Source organism: Cyprinodon tularosa, unplaced genomic scaffold, assembly GCF_016077235.1.
Source record: "Cyprinodon tularosa strain WSP-4 unplaced genomic scaffold, ASM1607723v1 ctg443, whole genome shotgun sequence".
NCBI lineage: Eukaryota > Metazoa > Chordata > Actinopteri > Cyprinodontiformes > Cyprinodontidae > Cyprinodon > Cyprinodon tularosa.
The window spans coordinates 537,386-553,456 of record NW_024039167.1 but is presented as its reverse complement, the minus strand read 5'-3'; the positions used below and the strand labels follow the sequence as shown (position 1 = coordinate 553,456).

The window sequence follows — 16,071 nt, the reverse complement described above, 5'->3', positions numbered from 1 at the left end:
CAGTCCCGTGTGTGTCCGTCATGTTCTGCCCTGTCTGTGGGAAAAAAAATAAAAAAATTACTTGCACACATTGCGTAAATGTACATTCGTCAAGCATTTAAAAAATGCAAGTTTTCCTTAAAACAAATCTTTATTTTCAGTCCCACTGTCTGATAGTGGAATTTCGTGCAGCTGTATACGACACCCCCCCTCACCTCCTGCCTGCTTTACAGAGGTTTAACTCTGATAACTTGTGCTTTTCTTTTTATCTTCTGCTTCATGAACAAAAACAACACAGATGAGTTGTCTTATTGCACAACACATGCCGCTCCAAACCTTGGTGGTTAATGCATAGCCCTTAAAATTTCAGCAGGATTCAGAAACTGATCAAATGGCTGCAGACCAGCCCATGTTTTGTAATGGTGGGCTCGCTTTGCCTACGCATGTCCCTTTCTAATGCAGCTCCACTTTGATCCTAGCATGTAGCAGGACAGCTTTCTGTTTGGTAAAATGGAAGAAAACTGATAGATTTGTAGGGTTAGAATGACCAAAATGGTTGTTTTTTTTTTTTTTATAAAAGGGCCTTGCGTATATGTGGTGAGGTACACAACTGGGTAAGGATGTGTGTAAATCTCCAAAAAAGAGAATGGGGACAAGAGCTTTTCACAAGCTGTGGGTAGGTGGGCTTGGACTGTTTCCCCTTCCCCACCATGTGCGCTGATTCACAGAATGTGTAGCATAAACCCCACACCCCTCCCCCCAGCTGCTGCTGCTTCCTGCTGGAATGCACCCCACCCTTTCCTGAATGGCCTGGATTTCCATTGGCCCCCACAGGCGGACAGACACTCGCAGAAGCCAGACAGCAAGGCTCTGCTTTAAGGGAGCAGTATGGGGGGCGGGAGCAGCCAATGGCAGCGAGCGCAGATGGCAGGGAGGCGGGATGTTATCTGGTTGGTGGTTTATTGGAGTTATGGAGGTGGGGGCTGGGGGCTGCAGTCTTGTTGGCTGGAAAGTGGGGTTGAGCTCTCTGGGGGGCGTGGCCATAAGTTTGACTGAGTATGGTCAGAGGTCCTAGCTTAGCTTCTCACCAACACGAAATGCACCAACATACATGAAATGCAATTTAAAGCAGATTTTGGCAGCTGGGAAACTCATAGATCCCTATACGTTTGTCTCGTTACCATGATTACCTCATGTAGATTTTCTTTTTTTTCTCCCCTATTTTTTCCCCTTTTGCTCCAAATTTGGCACAGTTGCAAACCTAGTTAATTAATTTGCATTTTTAGATATTGTCTAAATATATTTATAGTTCTGATTTTTTTATTTATGTTTAAATCTACTCTTTAACCCCAAATTTCAATGATTTACCTTTGTTCCTTAGCTATTCATCCCCCAGCCATGTAAAGATGTACAGTTGTTTTGCTTCATGGTCTTTTCCCAACAAAGAAGCTCTTACATCACAAACTGGGCATTAGTTTTGCAAGGCATTTCCAAGAAATGCAAAACTGAAATTGCAGATATCACTGGATTAAGAATTCAACAGCATTTAATGAACAAGTTGATGTTAAATGTCTACATCTTAACTGGTTGTATCTGAAAGTTTCAGGTAATCAGAGGTTTTCTTCCCTTTTTGTTTAAGGTTTTGGACGGTATGCTTGCACAGTATGGTGCAGTAGAGAGCTGTGAACAAGGTAAATGGCTTTGATTTGCCTTTTCTATACATTTTCTTAATGCTTCGCATATTAAGGTCAATTTTATGCTTTACTTTATATATTGTTTGCAATGAGCTCTTTAAGTTGCATTTTTTTGTAAAAGTATTTGTATAAAATAATTATGTTAAAACTGTGAAAAAATGACTTATTTAAAATGTTTTCTTTAAGGTTTTCATTGCAAAATTCAGGAGAAATATTTGCATTTAAATTTCTTTTGCCCTCAAAATTCATTGTAATCCAAAATATGTTTTAGCTGTACAGGGTATGACAAATTCTTTTCAGTTCAAAAGTTTGATTTCATTTTCTATCAGCCCTTTCTTATGACATTCCAATACTAAATCGACACAATGAGGAAGTTTTTGTATATATATTTTTTTTATTTCTCTGCTTATTGCTTCAAACATGTCTGCAGTTGTATGTAAAAGATGCGACACTTTGCCTTATTTTGCACACTCTGAGGATGGGTTAGAATTTCATCCAGGGCAAATTTAACTTTTACTGCGGTAACATTTTTTTGTAACTTGAACACACTGTAGTACTTCCGTTTTCTGAAAAAAAAAGTACATTGAGATGAAACACTTTAGATATATTTATATAGAAAACTATTTGCTTAAAAAAAAAGACTTATTGTTGCATATAAATGTAGCATTTGAAATCTTTAAGCAGATTTGGGCAGATGACCTTTAACAGTAAATATAAAGGTAATAAGCATTTTGGGCTGAAAATATCCAGGAAATAATTCTTAAATTGACCAATTCCACAAAGAGGTAATGGCAACTGAATTTGATAGTCTGAAGTGTGACGTGAAATAGCCATTTGACATCATTCTCTCTGCATCTGCAGAGTGTGGTAAAACAGTGTTTAGGATTTGTTCAATTAAACACATAAATGATCATGAGTTTTTCCCAAGCTAAAGATATGCAGGCTTTTACCAGTTTATATAGTTTACTGTGACTGTAAAGCAGCAATAGAGTAGTTGAGCATTTTTATTTTCGATGCAATAAAAACAAATTTACATGTTGAATGTTGAAAGAATGTTTACCAACCCAATTTAGTCCATGTTGGGGTGTGTGTAATTTGCAGCACCCTTTCGGAACATTTTTCATTAACAGAAATACCTGACTCAAATATGTGCAACACATGGAAAAGGCAAATGGTATCAAAGGATTCAGCGATTAACATGAAATTAAGTAGAAATATTGTTGAATACAAATTTTAGTCCAACTTTAACCAAATCAGTTTAAACTAACAATGTATTTCTACTGATTATTGCTGCTTCCTCTTTTTATATAACTTTTTCAGCCAACACTTAATAGCCTGCTGTGTGATTCACACCTGAATGGCACTGTTGCATTGGTGCTTTTGCACTTCCCCTTTAAGAGTAAAGCTCATATTTTAAAGTGTAGGATATATAAATATCAGGAAAAAAAACACATGATTGTAAAAAATCTTCAAAAGAGAGATGCAATTTCACACCCATGTTATCTTTATGTCGCTCCAATACCTCATCTACATGACTTTGAATTATCTTACTGCTGAAATATGCTGTATAAATAATGTATTGGCTGACCCAGATAGTTCTTTATGAAATAATATAACTTATGTGATGAGCTGTTAGAACATAGGTCAGTAGTACCTGCTGGAACATAGAAAGGAATATAAGCTCTGGTGGGAATACAATGTCAATCACTTGAGGGGAAATTAAGCTTTGAATTCACAAATAATCAAAGAGTGAGTTCGGTGAAATTAACCAAACTTCTTCTGCTCACCAATTTTTAGAGATGGACCATGGTATAGAATGCATGTCCAAATCTGAAAACTTCATTCATTCATCCTTTCTCATGAAATCTGTGCCTTTTCTTTTAGAAATATTAAACTAACAAGTCGCACTAATATAAGACTTTAAGCATTGATTTGGATCAAATGAATTGCTTTTTTTTTTTTTTTTTTTTTTTTTTTATCTAAAAGTTTATACATAAAACTGATCAACTGACCCCATCAGTGGACACTTTTACTTATTTTAGATTTGTTTTTGTTTTTTCTGTTTTCCAAAAAGATTTTTGATTAAAAAACAGATTTTGTACTAGAGAGTGGATTAGTTTGATTATAGTACACCAGTTCTTAAGTGACCGTTGAAAAGAAAATTAAATAGATTTCTGAATTAAACGAAGAATTACTGACTTTGCATCATTTGCACCTTTTCTGAGTTCCTCTGTCTGTTGAATATGACTAACAGCATCCATGTCCCCCCACAGTTAACACTGAGACAGAGACTGCAGTAGTGAATGTTCGATATGCAACCAGGGACCAGACAAGATTGTAAGTAAACATTTGTCTTAATGCCTTTTGTTTTGCACTCTCAGCCATTTTTTTATTCCTCCTGTGCATCATCTCCCTGCTGTTTCAAAGTCAATCTAGCAGAATTTGACATTCAAGAAGGAGCAGGAGGTGGAGGTGTGCCCCTGTAGGGAAAGGGGATTAAATTAGCCATCTGGTGCCCCCTGGTGTACATCAATTATACTACATAGCTGTGCTTAGTGAGGGCTAAATTCTTGAGGTGGACATGGGGTTACTGACTATTCTGTCACTTTCCCCTAGAGCAATGGAAAAGCTGAATGGGTCGATGATGGAGAACTATGCCTTGAAAGTGTCGTATATCCCAGATGAGACGGCTGCACCAGAAGGTCCTCCTACAGGTGGTCGGAGAAACTTCAACGCCAGAGGACCTCCTCGTTCCGGCTCCCCGGGTTTGGGTGCACGTCCCAAAGTACAGTCGGACATCCCGCTGCGCGTGCTGGTTCCCACGCAGTTCGTAGGGGCAATCATTGGCAAGGAGGGCGCCACTATAAGGAACATCACCAAGCAGACTCACTCAAAGTACGTAGACCGAGGTCAGGATTTTGTCAAAACCTTAATTTGTGTAGCATTTGTAATTTTAATTGAATCTCATCCACATCACAGGATCGACATCCATCGAAAGGAAAATGCAGGAGCGGCAGAAAAGCCAATTACGATCCACTCCACTCCCGAAGGCTGTTCAAATGCCTGCAGAACCATCATGGATATCATGCAGAAGGAAGCAGTCGACACAAAGTTGTAAGTTCTTCTGTGATCTTTAATGTGCAAAAGCTCAGTCATTTCCTTTTGGAAAATGGCGCCTAAAAGCAGAGGTCATCGGGAGTTACTCTCCTCCAGCCTTTAGAGGCTGAACACACCTAAATCAAAGTTGAATAGCCTCCCCAGCATGTCGTCATATTATGTAGAGGCCTGCTAATGAGCCATTCATTTGATTCAGATGGCTGGTCACACTAAATTACCCCAGACTGCTTTGACAAATATTAACCAGTGTCTGAGATGCTGTGAAAACATTGTAGTGTAACCATCTGATCATTGTCCTTTTTGTCTCCTCTTCTTGACCTCCGCTCAACCCAGAGTCGGGCTCTAAGTATCTATACATGTATTATGTTTTCTAAGTATTTGATCTCATCTTTTGGATGTTTCTGCTTGGATCCGGCATCTTTAATCAGTGTACCAGACTTTATAAGATAAATATCTTTTTATTTGATGACTAGGCAATACTTTAGGTCTACTTAAAAGAGGATTAAAATCTTATTTGCCCAGTTAAGGACTCGGAACTACAAAATTTTACCTGCAGTGATGCATCAAAGACCTAAACCAAACCTTTTTATTGCTTTATTTTCATGCTTTTTGGAGTTTCATGGGATCATTTTAGAGGTTTTGAATTCCCTTGATGAGTAAAATTTAAAGCAATCAAAGCCCATGTTGGTTGGACCTTAAAATGCAAATATTTTAAATTCTTTCAACATGAAACTACTTTTCTCGGATGTTTTCTTGGATGTCTAAGACAAATTCTTGATTAGGGCTGCAGCAATTAGTCGGGCTAATCAGGGATGTTGATGGCAAATGGTTTATGCAACACTCATTGTTGACAGGACTTGTAGAACTATGTTACCGTTACTATGATGAACTACAGGAAGTTGTGGGGACAGTGTCTCAGTCTGCCAGCAAGCTAAATACAGACTTAAATACAGGCCCTTCCTTCCGTGGTGCGTCTAGTACAGCACCTATGCATTTACCTCTCAAGCCCTGTAAATTCGGTGTATCTTCTGTTTTAAAAAGGAAGAGGATTTGCCTCAAACAAGGGACCTTTGGTATCTGCAGTCGAATGAGTGTTGTTTGATCCAGAAAAAGATGGGCTGACTGATAAAATGATAAAATGAGGGTGCTGCTGTTGTTTGGAACGAACTCGGTAGCTTGCGATTTTTGTTTTCCAACTCTGAAGGTGCATTAAGATCGGGCTCGGTGCCCTTGATTTCTGTGAGTTCACTGCTCTGCTTTTCAGATAGTGTTTACACCCTGGACTGTGTCATCAAATTGGAGGAGCTTCAGCTGCGTGAAGCTGTAACCCCTCTAACCATTCAGTGTATTTGCTGTGTTTTTCATGTCAGAGGTCCGTTAGTCTAGATTTTTGCAGTTAAAATGATGATTTGTAAAATAAAAAAAAAGACATTTGTGTTACGTTTGTTTCAGAAATAATATATATTTTTAGGTCATCCAGAGATCAACTATCCCCCCATTAAGCTCAGAATTGAATAAAAACCCTCTTTTTTTTCAGTGATATTTGATTTGAGCAGGTAAAACTGTCATTTGTGCTGCTTTGGATTTAAAGATGATGGCCGATGACATCAACATCACAGATGTTAGTGCTGCTGTTTCAGTATATCAAGTCATTACACAACATAAAATGGCATTCCTGTGCCGGCACAACTTTTAAAAAGTCCAAGAAGCTCCGCATAGCTTTGTCTGGAAGACTGTCTGAATTTCTTGGTAGATAAAGCTGCATAGAAAGCATGTGTCCTCAGGATAGGGCTGTGCAATTTTATAGTTTTTTTTGCTGTATAAATCGATATTTCTTCGAAGAAAGTATTGATTTTTAAGCTCCCAGTGTTGATGCATAAATGCCCTTTACATCCTTTGTTTACCCCCGTTGGATTTGCAGAAAGAATGATTAGGGAAGCCGGCCACTGGTGTCGCTGTAAAGCTACTTTCTTGTCTGGATACTTTCCCAGCCGAATGGCAGCCCACTTCCGTACAGCTCCCAGCAATATCCCCTCCAACTTCCAGCCACTGGAGTGACCCCCTCTTAGATATTGTTTTACTCTGACTCCACCCTTTAACTGAATTACAGGGTCTGATCAGGAGATGACGCTTCTCTTTAGATCTTAATGTCTGCAAATCATGATAAAGAATATTTTAGTACAAGGATAGATGTTTAAAAAGGAATTGTAGGGGACCATCCAAGGGCCTATCAAGGAAAGCGCTGCTACTGTATGTGACATCTACCTGTACAGTCTGAGCAAGAAATGGGGGAAAATATAAATCCAGCAGCTTGGAATTTAAAAGCGAGAACCTAGACAAAAGCTCCGTGGTGTGCAAGCTGTGTCACACAAATGTAAAATAATCGGGAAACGCCACCAACCTGCAAGCCCACCTAAAATGCCATCACCCAGACACCATTGCAGTAAAAGACCCAAAGAAGCTGTGAGGTGACCCAAAACAAACCATGCTTTACATTGGTGGTTGTTCCTACATGTTTCCATCTGCTTCAGAGTTCGCACAAAATTGTGTGTCCCTTCGTGGCACTAGTTTTTCCTAGGAGAGGGTATTTTCCCCCACCAGAGATATCACTGCTCAGAGAAGTACACTTCTCCCACAGCATATCGACCAGATTCTATTCCTGAACAAAAGTTAAGAGAATGTAGATAACTTGGTCTGCATTTTTGTGAAGAGGAGAGTTTCTGTTTTGTGTTCATTTAAGGTCTAGAGCTACTCTGCTAATGGGTGCAATTTTGTTGGATTAATTTTTGTTCCTGTTGACTTAAATTACTGGCTGCCGTTGTTTATATTTCTTTTCTGATGGCTGGACTAGCTTCCCCACAGACTTATAGGTCTACAGGCCCTAAACTACTTGCACTACGATGGGTACATGTTATGTTAAATGTTGAAATGTTCTTCTTAGTGACTTGAATTATTGGATGTTTTGGAGAAGCAATGGCACTGCCTACTTAACTGGTTGCAAGACTGGCTACCTCACTTGTTCAGTGTTTTCAAGCTAAAAAAAAAAGAAGCTATTGATTTTTAACTCTTGTTACAGTAATTGTAATACTGCACTTTATTTACTTCGAAGGCTTGTAAGCTACAATTTGAACCGTTTCAACAACAAAAAAAATCTCTGTACATCTGTGATTCATTTTGTCCAGCATTTGCAAGCCGTAGGCTCTCTGTCCAGTTATGTATACTATGTAATTGATGATTTTATTTTTTGGGTTTGATTATTCAAAGTTACTTAAAGCACTCTGTCGTCTTTAAATCTGTCAGAAATGTTGTTAGTGTATCTGATTTATATCGAGTCATATCTTGTCTGAATAACGGGATTATATATCATGTATCGTGAGATTAGTGTATGAAAAAAGCCTTGTCTCGGCTGCACTTATTTAATCAAATTCAAAACAACTTCACCTTTTCACAGAAAAGTTCAGCTTTTTTCAATTTCAGCGATCACCGCCCCACTCTCTCTGTGCGGTGCTGCTTCAGCTCTTATCTAGTAGCTGGAGGTGAACACTTACTGGGTTGGTTTCATCGCTGACTGCCCGTCCCTGTGAGGTTTTCTTAGGGATACTATGTGAATCCACTGCTGTCGCCACGGACACTGCATTCGGTCTGAATACCCCTTAACATATAATGCATCAGCTTCCTCTATAGGGTGTCTGGGCTCTTCATGTCAGTCGGGTGAGGATGTTAGAGCAGAGCTACTGCTTCTCCGTGTTAACGTGTGAAAAACTAGATCACTGTACCTCAGAAAGTAGTGGATTCTTCAGTAGCTACGATGCTAAAAAAAAAAAATGGAGTGATGGTCAGGGCTGTGAGGGTTTGTGTGGTTGTTTACTAGTGGTGCTTAAATATTGTGGTAGGCAAAAAAAGACAAAAAAACAATGACTGGACTTTTACATGTCCTGAAACAACTGGACATGAACTCCTGGTTTAAAACTGATATGTAAAGAAAAAAGGAATCTGTGTAAATTCAACAGGTGCAAATTATTTTCTCCAAGAGATCCTGAAAAAGGAGAGTTGGTATGAAATGAATAACTATATAGACCTGAGCGCAGAGATGGAATAAATGAGTCCAGGCAGAAAAAATATTGACTTATTGATGGATTAGTCGAATGGCATTAGTTGCAGCCTTGTTTGCTTAAAGACTGATTTATGTTCTGTTTGTAAATGTTTCGCACTGTTGTCTTTTACAGCACGGAGGAGATCCCACTGAAGATCCTTGCACACAACAACTTTGTAGGAAGATTGATAGGAAAAGAAGGACGCAACCTGAAAAAAATAGAACAAGACACAGGGACCAAGATCACAATCTCACCGTAAGAAAGCTTGAGACGGTTTACCGCTGGCTCCTGATGTCTTTAATATGGACTAAATTCACAAAGACTGCAGCTGGCACTGCATCAACTCTAATTCAACTGCTTCTTCAGGCTGCAGGATCTCACTTTGTACAACCCTGAGCGGACCATCACGATAAAGGGCTCCATTGATGCATGCTCTAGAGCTGAGGAGGAGGTGATGAAGAAGATCAGGGAGTCCTATGAGAGCGACATGGCTGCTATGAATGTAAGAATCTGTCTTGCTTGTTTGGCACATAAATTCAGAATCTGAACTAATTAAAACATTTTTTTTTTGTAAGAATATAATATGCAACTCGTACATTTCCAGACATATTATTTTGCCAAACTCTCAAACTGCTTTAGTCAGACATGTTAATGAATGTAAAATGTTGACAATACCCCCATAGGGCATCAGGGATATTGTTCCTTTGATTTAAATGCTGGTTTTGTTTAAAATAGGTCATTCAACCACTTTTCTAATTTAGACCAAATCAGTTATTCAGCTATTTTCTAACGTGTCCATTCGCAAAAAACTGCATGCTTTTTTTTTATATTTATTTTTAGGGTTGAGTTTTAGATTTAATATTGCTTTCAGTTCCTATATTTAAAAACTAAAAATAACAATAAAAATGTCACATGTCTTAATTTAAACAAAACATTTGTAAACAAATGAAACAAATTAATATCTCACTACATGGCTGCTGAATGCACTAATGAATCGGCCAACACGTGCATGGATCCACCAATGCAGTAAAGGAAAACAACTGAGGCTGAATTGAAATTATGTTTAAAGTTTTAGACCAGATTGATTATAAATGAGGATCCCCACAGAGGCAGACCTTACTGAATAGATTCAGTGCTAACTTCCATCAAACCGTTAAGCGTGAATGTTACAACTCACTGCATATAGAGGCTAAATTTGTTTTTAAATAAGATGTTATTTGTGACCATTCCACAGGCCTAGTGGAATGGTCACAACTTGAACCCCTCTGTTAAAAGTCCATTCACTACAGAGAAGCTCATCTGGTCACTTCTAGAAGACTGCATATCCAAAGTGAAGAGCTTTAGCAACAACTGCAAGGCTGTGAGGTTTGGTCTTTATCAAAGATGCATGTAATAAAAGTAGAAATCTGTACCTTTTCTGCAATTTCCCAAGCACCAACACGATGCTTGGAGGCAAAATGGGGTAATGTATAAATTACACAATCACCGCATTGTCCAAACTATATGCAGCTACTTTTTTTTTTTTTTTTTCCCACCCTTTGAACCATGCGGTTTATTAGAAGTTGCAGCTTTTCTGTGGATTTTTCTTAACAGCCAGAGGGGGAAGTCAAAGTTGGGAATGAAGGAATAAGGGGCTAATTTTAATTTGGCACAAGAACATTCTAGCAGCAGACACGGAAGAAAACAAATGTCCTGAGTTCAAACATGTTTACATTTATTTGCCACATTAAAGCTGACAAACAATGAGACTATTTCAGCTCTGCATAAGTTGAGCCAATGAGGCCCAGTCTTTCAGTAGAAGCTGTGAGCCAATGCGCTACTCCGTATTCCTACTTAAAGGGATAGTTCGGTATTTTTGACATGAATCTGTATGGCATCCCCATCACCAGCGGCATGCAATCACACTGACTTACCCCTGGCAGCGTCCTGTGAGCAGAGTTATCGTCCAGTTTTGGTCAAGCCAAAAGTAGTCCGGCAGGTTTTTAGGTACAGCTAAATAAAACTTTTCTCTTCCCAAAACATTATGTGTTCAAAAGAGTGATATTTTCGCGGCGGAGGGAGACATGGCATGGCTGTTGTTGGGCTCGCTGTCTGAATGACGGCGCGCACTGATACGAACAGAGAGAAAATAGGACCAATTGATAACGACGTGTGACTTTTTCCACTACAATGTTTTTGGGATGCGAAAATATCACTCTTTTGAACACATAATGTTTTGGGAAGAGAAAAGTTTTATTTAGCTGTACCTAAAAACCTGCCGGACTACTTTTGGCTTGACCAAAACTGGACGATAACTCTGCCCACAGGAGGTTTTTTTGGGAGAAGTAAAACGCTCAATTGGCACTTTTAAATCTAACTGCTTTGGCAGCAGTTTCATATCCTACATCTTGTAAAGACAGTGATCCAAAACCTTTTCAGCAACTCTGAGAAATACAGTTTGTTAAACATCAACTTTAATTTTTTTCTTTTCTGAATTTCATGAGCTTTAATATTCGGATTTAGGCACAGATTCTGCTAGTTGGTTTGAACTAAAACAATGTAGAGCGGCTTCCTTAAGAGTTGTTGCTGGAGGTTGTTTTTAAGAATGTGATTAATTGTAGAAAGTTTGATAGGATGCTAATTTAGCTTTTTTGCAAGCCTTTTTTTCCCTGGTTTTGAGATTATAAGGGATGGAGAATAAGATTTTATCAGTGAGATTTTGAATGTTTGACTTTCACAAATTAAAATTCAGATTTTTGTTTCCAGCTCCAATCCAACCTCATTCCTGGCTTAAATCTGAACGCTTTGGGTTTGTTCCCCAGTGGAGCACCAGGCATGGGTCCCTCCATGGCCAGTGTCCCGCCTCCTGGAGCTCATGGCGGATGCTCGTATGGCGTAAGTGACAGCTTGTTTTTGTTAGTAAAGCGGTCTCCTTTATACTGTACAGAAATGTTAACTTGGTTCTCTTCATTGTTTAGGTGAGGGCTGTGAAGACTATCACTAAAACAAAAACAGAAATCGGTCTTGAGGAACTGAGTTTCACATTTCCTTTTTTCCTCTAGTGCAGTCCTTATGGGGCTGAGGGGCCGTTTTGGGCTTCTATGCTGTCGGCAAGCAGCCAGCCACTTGCTGTAAGTCACCCATCCCAAAGTGCTTTGCACGGCTTGTGGCTGCTCGCTGCGAGATTAGGGGTTTGGGTTTGCTGTAAAGTTCTCCTTAATTTACCCAAATATTTGAATTTGTGCAGGCTCTACATGCTGTCTGACAAGGAGAGGTTCAAAATTTAGCAATTAATGTGATCTTTGTGGTGTCTCTGACTTGAAGCCTATGTTAGTGATTTTTGTAACTTCTACCAAACATCTGGACTAATTTTCATACTTGATAGAACCCTGAAAATTTATATTACAGGTCTTGATTTCCAATCAAGGCTATGGTGCCTTGCACAAGTATTCAAACTCTTTGACTTTGTCTTGTTTTGTTATATTTTATTACAACGACAAGCTACAGTGCATTTTATTCTAATTTTATCTGATAAACCAACATAAAGCAGCGGGTATTATGAAGTGGAAGGAAAACTACACATGGTTTTCAGAATAATTAGATGAGGATGAGCAGCACCGTGTTGCTACCGCATTTCATGCTGCAGGGCTGGTTTTTTGCTAGAGTTTGTATGTTGGAGCTGAAGATTCAAGTCTAGGCTCATCTGAAAGAATCACCATCTTTTGCATGTATGTTGTGTCCTCTTCTTCTTTTTTGGCAAACAAATACTTTTGTTTTTGTTCTTCCTTTAAACATTGGACTTTCACAAAAGTGTAACTGAATCTCTATAGTTTTTGTAGAGTTTTTTTTTGTACAGTTTTTAGCCACACTGCCTGGATGATTAACTCGATGCACTGCAGCTTATGGACATAAAAATATGAACGTTTTTAAACGTGTGACACTAAGGCACTAAAGAACCTCATCCAGATTTGGAGCTCCCTAACCATTGTCGGTGTAAACTGTGCTGGTGTTGATTGGAAATTTCAACTTTTCCTTAGGAAAAACTCTCCAAAAGAAGCTTGTTAGTGTTAGTTCACATTTAATCACACTCTGAGAAAAGGTCTGCGTTACTAAGTGTCCAGGTTTCAGTTTTCCTCTCTTTTTTTCTTTTTTTTTTCCTTGAACTAATCACTTCCTTCCATATTTTACCCTCATCTGAGCAATGTTTAACACTTTCGCTAAGAAAATCAGTGTGAAACATTTATGAAATTCCTACGGTTAATTTAGTTAGCATGGTATAAAGTTCCTCCTGGTTCGATCCCATTCCTGATGAGATGCTGTTGACGTTTAACTCTTGCAGAATAGAGCTGCCTCTGCTTGATCCCCTATCCGTATTGCTACGTTGGTTTGCTGTAACTTCCGCGTTGGTTCAGTTTAAGTCTTCTTGTCAAATTTGTAATTCTGTTTTTGTTCAGCAGGGCCAGCCAGAGTCTGAGACGGTTCACTTGTTCATTCCTGCGCTTGCTGTGGGAGCCATAATTGGAAAGCAGGGTCAACACATCAAACAGCTGTCACACTTTGCTGGAGCCTCAATCAAGGTGACTAATGGTCAAGTCCAGATGTTGTGATGCTAAGTTTAATTATGTAAACTTAAAGAATGGGAGAAAGCTGCAATTGACATGGTATTTCACTTTTTCAGATTGCACCAGCAGAAGGAATGGATGCCAAACAGAGGATGGTCATAATTGTCGGGCCACCAGAAGCCCAGTTTAAGGTGCGGAACCTTCAAACCCGTTGGTTGACCTTGTGCTAGCTGCATGTTGGAAGCTTTCTCCATATAACATTGGGTGGTAATAACTTTAAAATATATTAAATGCAATTTGGTTAATCTCCACTTTAACCATTAAACTCCAGGCCCAGTGTCGCATCTTTGGCAAGCTTAAAGAAGAGAACTTTTTTGGGCCGAAGGAAGAGGTAAAGCTAGAAGCTCACATTAAAGTTCCCTCCTTTGCTGCTGGACGCGTCATTGGGAAAGGTGGAAAAACGGTAAATGTAGCTTTATACATTTTTTCTCTTTACAGTCTAAAAAAGCCATTACTGGTTCATGGTTCTTATTGAAAAGTTTTTGACTGCAGGTGAATGAGCTGCAGAACCTGACCTGTGCAGAAGTGGTGGTACCCAGGGACCAGACACCTGATGAGAACGACCAGGTCATAGTAAAGATCAGTGGACACTTCTTTGCATGCCAGGTGGGTCATGAATACACCATATCAAATATTTGTAGGCATGTGATTATTTTACTTGGATTAAAGAAACGGTTCAAAAATGTTTCTCCAATTACATCTTAACAGGCTAACTTGGCAGTTACGTACAACATCTGACAGAAAAACAGTCATAAGTCCTGTATTTTTGTTGTTAAAGCCCCTTTCACACCTTGCCGACTTAGAAAGTTCAAGGTATGCCTAGGGCTGGGTATTGTTAAAAAAATTTCGGTTCCGGTACCAATACCGATACCTTCACTTCGATACCGGTTCCTGAACGATACTTTTTTCGATACCAGTTTTATAATATCAATTCGAAAAAAAAGAAAATTACACAACATAAAAAAGTACAAATCTTGAGTTTTATTTTAAGCTCTGTTTTTCCATTTACATTTTTCCTCTTACATAAAAAAATAAATAATTCAGTGTCTAATATTCACTGTTACATTGTGAGGACCTTTTTACTTAGCAGTTTTCCTTTAGAAAAATTACCATGTCTGACAAACAAGCCCGTTGAATGGGATCCTACTGACAGCGCACCGCTGGTATGGGGGGGGTCTGAGCGGCTCCGACAGAAATATTGAAGGCAGGATGAACTGACTGCACTGATTACGTTTTCAGGTGGATTTTCCCACTTAAAAACATAATAAAACTACTTTATTCCCACTGATCACAGCAAATATAGCTGCAAGGCAAATAAAGGATAGAGTAGCTCCGCCCAACGCGCATCTGACCCACTTTGCGACCGCGCAGCCAGAGCAGCAAAGCTTCTTCAGCAGCGCGTCAGAAGCTGGTACAAGCAGCAAAAATGAAGCAGCAGACGAGATTTTGCTGCTCTTGCTGCGTCCAGTTTGAAAGCAGCATGATTCACTCCGCTCTGGCTTTGCTCTGCCCACGGGCTGCTGAGAGGAGGATGGTCGCGCTGGCTGCGGTCCGCTCTTCTTGCAGTCAAACACAGAGCGACTTTCTGCTCTTAAATTATTTCCGTGCACGATGTATTGCATTGTGCACTATTAGCATCAGTCTTAATAAAGTGAAGCCGCACTTTTGACCTGGGGGGCATTTTAAAGGGGTTCCGCGACGCTGCAACCAGTTCACAAAAGATACACATGAACCCTGGCTGTAGGCGTGACCACCTGTGTATTTTTCCTGGATGACGCAATCACCTTAAGTGTTCCAGCCAATCACCGAAACTTGGTACCGAAAGACGAGGCATGTTTCGATACTCTGTAGAACCGAAGCATTTCGGTCGGTACCATAAAAGTACCGAAGTTCGGTACCCAGCCCTAGGTATGCCAGTGTTTTAGAAGATTCTGGGACGTCAGGCATACGCTGGCTCTTTTTTTTTTTCAATTTTGACATATAAAGTATTAATAACGAGTCCATAACTTGTGTCCAATGACAGCCTAGCTTATGCATAATGCACATCAGTGTAATGCCCATGAAATGTCACAAGTCAGAGTCCTGAGGGGAGGCAGCAATGCGCCCGGAGGCGCCCGGCCTCCATAAAAATTTCTTTGATTGCGGTTTTAATCTGGCTGCTGTTTAACACCCGCAGGAAAAAAAAGAATAAATAAAAAGAAAAGGCAGATTCAGCGTTGTCTGCTATGAAGTTTGTTGCCTGTGGGTGTGAACGCAGGGAGGATCCATCACGCTCACCTTCACACTCACCCTATGATGGGGAGGAAGTCTGGAGGAGGACTGACAGTTTCCTCCTGTGAACCCCCATTACATCAAAAAGCTGCAAATACGCCAAGTTAGAAACGTGTTCAATGGTCATCTGGAACACATCAGATATGTTGGAAGATAAGTTGCGCATCAGCTATGCACAAGTTACTCGTAGGTTTTGGAAAAGCTAGATAGCACGACTTATGTGTACCTTACAGTTTACATTTGTCAACAATCAGATAACTTACCTATAACTTATGGCCCACGTTTGAGCATACGCTGGCAACGTATGCTTGACGT

At 39.6% G+C, this 16,071-nt stretch overlaps 1 protein-coding gene across 5 annotated transcripts in view; it reads left to right on the top strand.

The window, feature by feature from the left end:
* The window catches only part of igf2bp3 (insulin-like growth factor 2 mRNA binding protein 3), a 28,245-nt gene that overhangs the window by 8,132 nt on the left and 4,042 nt on the right, over nucleotides 1-16,071 (top strand). For 2 of the 5 annotated variants that reach the window (XM_038300242.1, XM_038300247.1), the window contains 12 exons: nucleotides 1,619-1,670; nucleotides 3,947-4,010; nucleotides 4,290-4,568; nucleotides 4,653-4,787; nucleotides 9,017-9,139; nucleotides 9,251-9,386; nucleotides 11,630-11,758; nucleotides 11,926-11,994; nucleotides 13,318-13,440; nucleotides 13,542-13,616; nucleotides 13,757-13,888; nucleotides 13,978-14,091. In XM_038300242.1, coding sequence (XP_038156170.1) covers nucleotides 1,619-1,670; nucleotides 3,947-4,010; nucleotides 4,290-4,568; nucleotides 4,653-4,787; nucleotides 9,017-9,139; nucleotides 9,251-9,386; nucleotides 11,630-11,758; nucleotides 11,926-11,994; nucleotides 13,318-13,440; nucleotides 13,542-13,616; nucleotides 13,757-13,888; nucleotides 13,978-14,091 — 1,431 coding nt within the window. The remainder of the gene's footprint in view (nucleotides 1-1,618; nucleotides 1,671-3,946; nucleotides 4,011-4,289; nucleotides 4,569-4,652; nucleotides 4,788-9,016; nucleotides 9,140-9,250; nucleotides 9,387-11,629; nucleotides 11,759-11,925; nucleotides 11,995-13,317; nucleotides 13,441-13,541; nucleotides 13,617-13,756; nucleotides 13,889-13,977; nucleotides 14,092-16,071) is intronic. The other 3 variants (XM_038300243.1, XM_038300244.1, XM_038300246.1) reach the window with 3 other exon arrangements.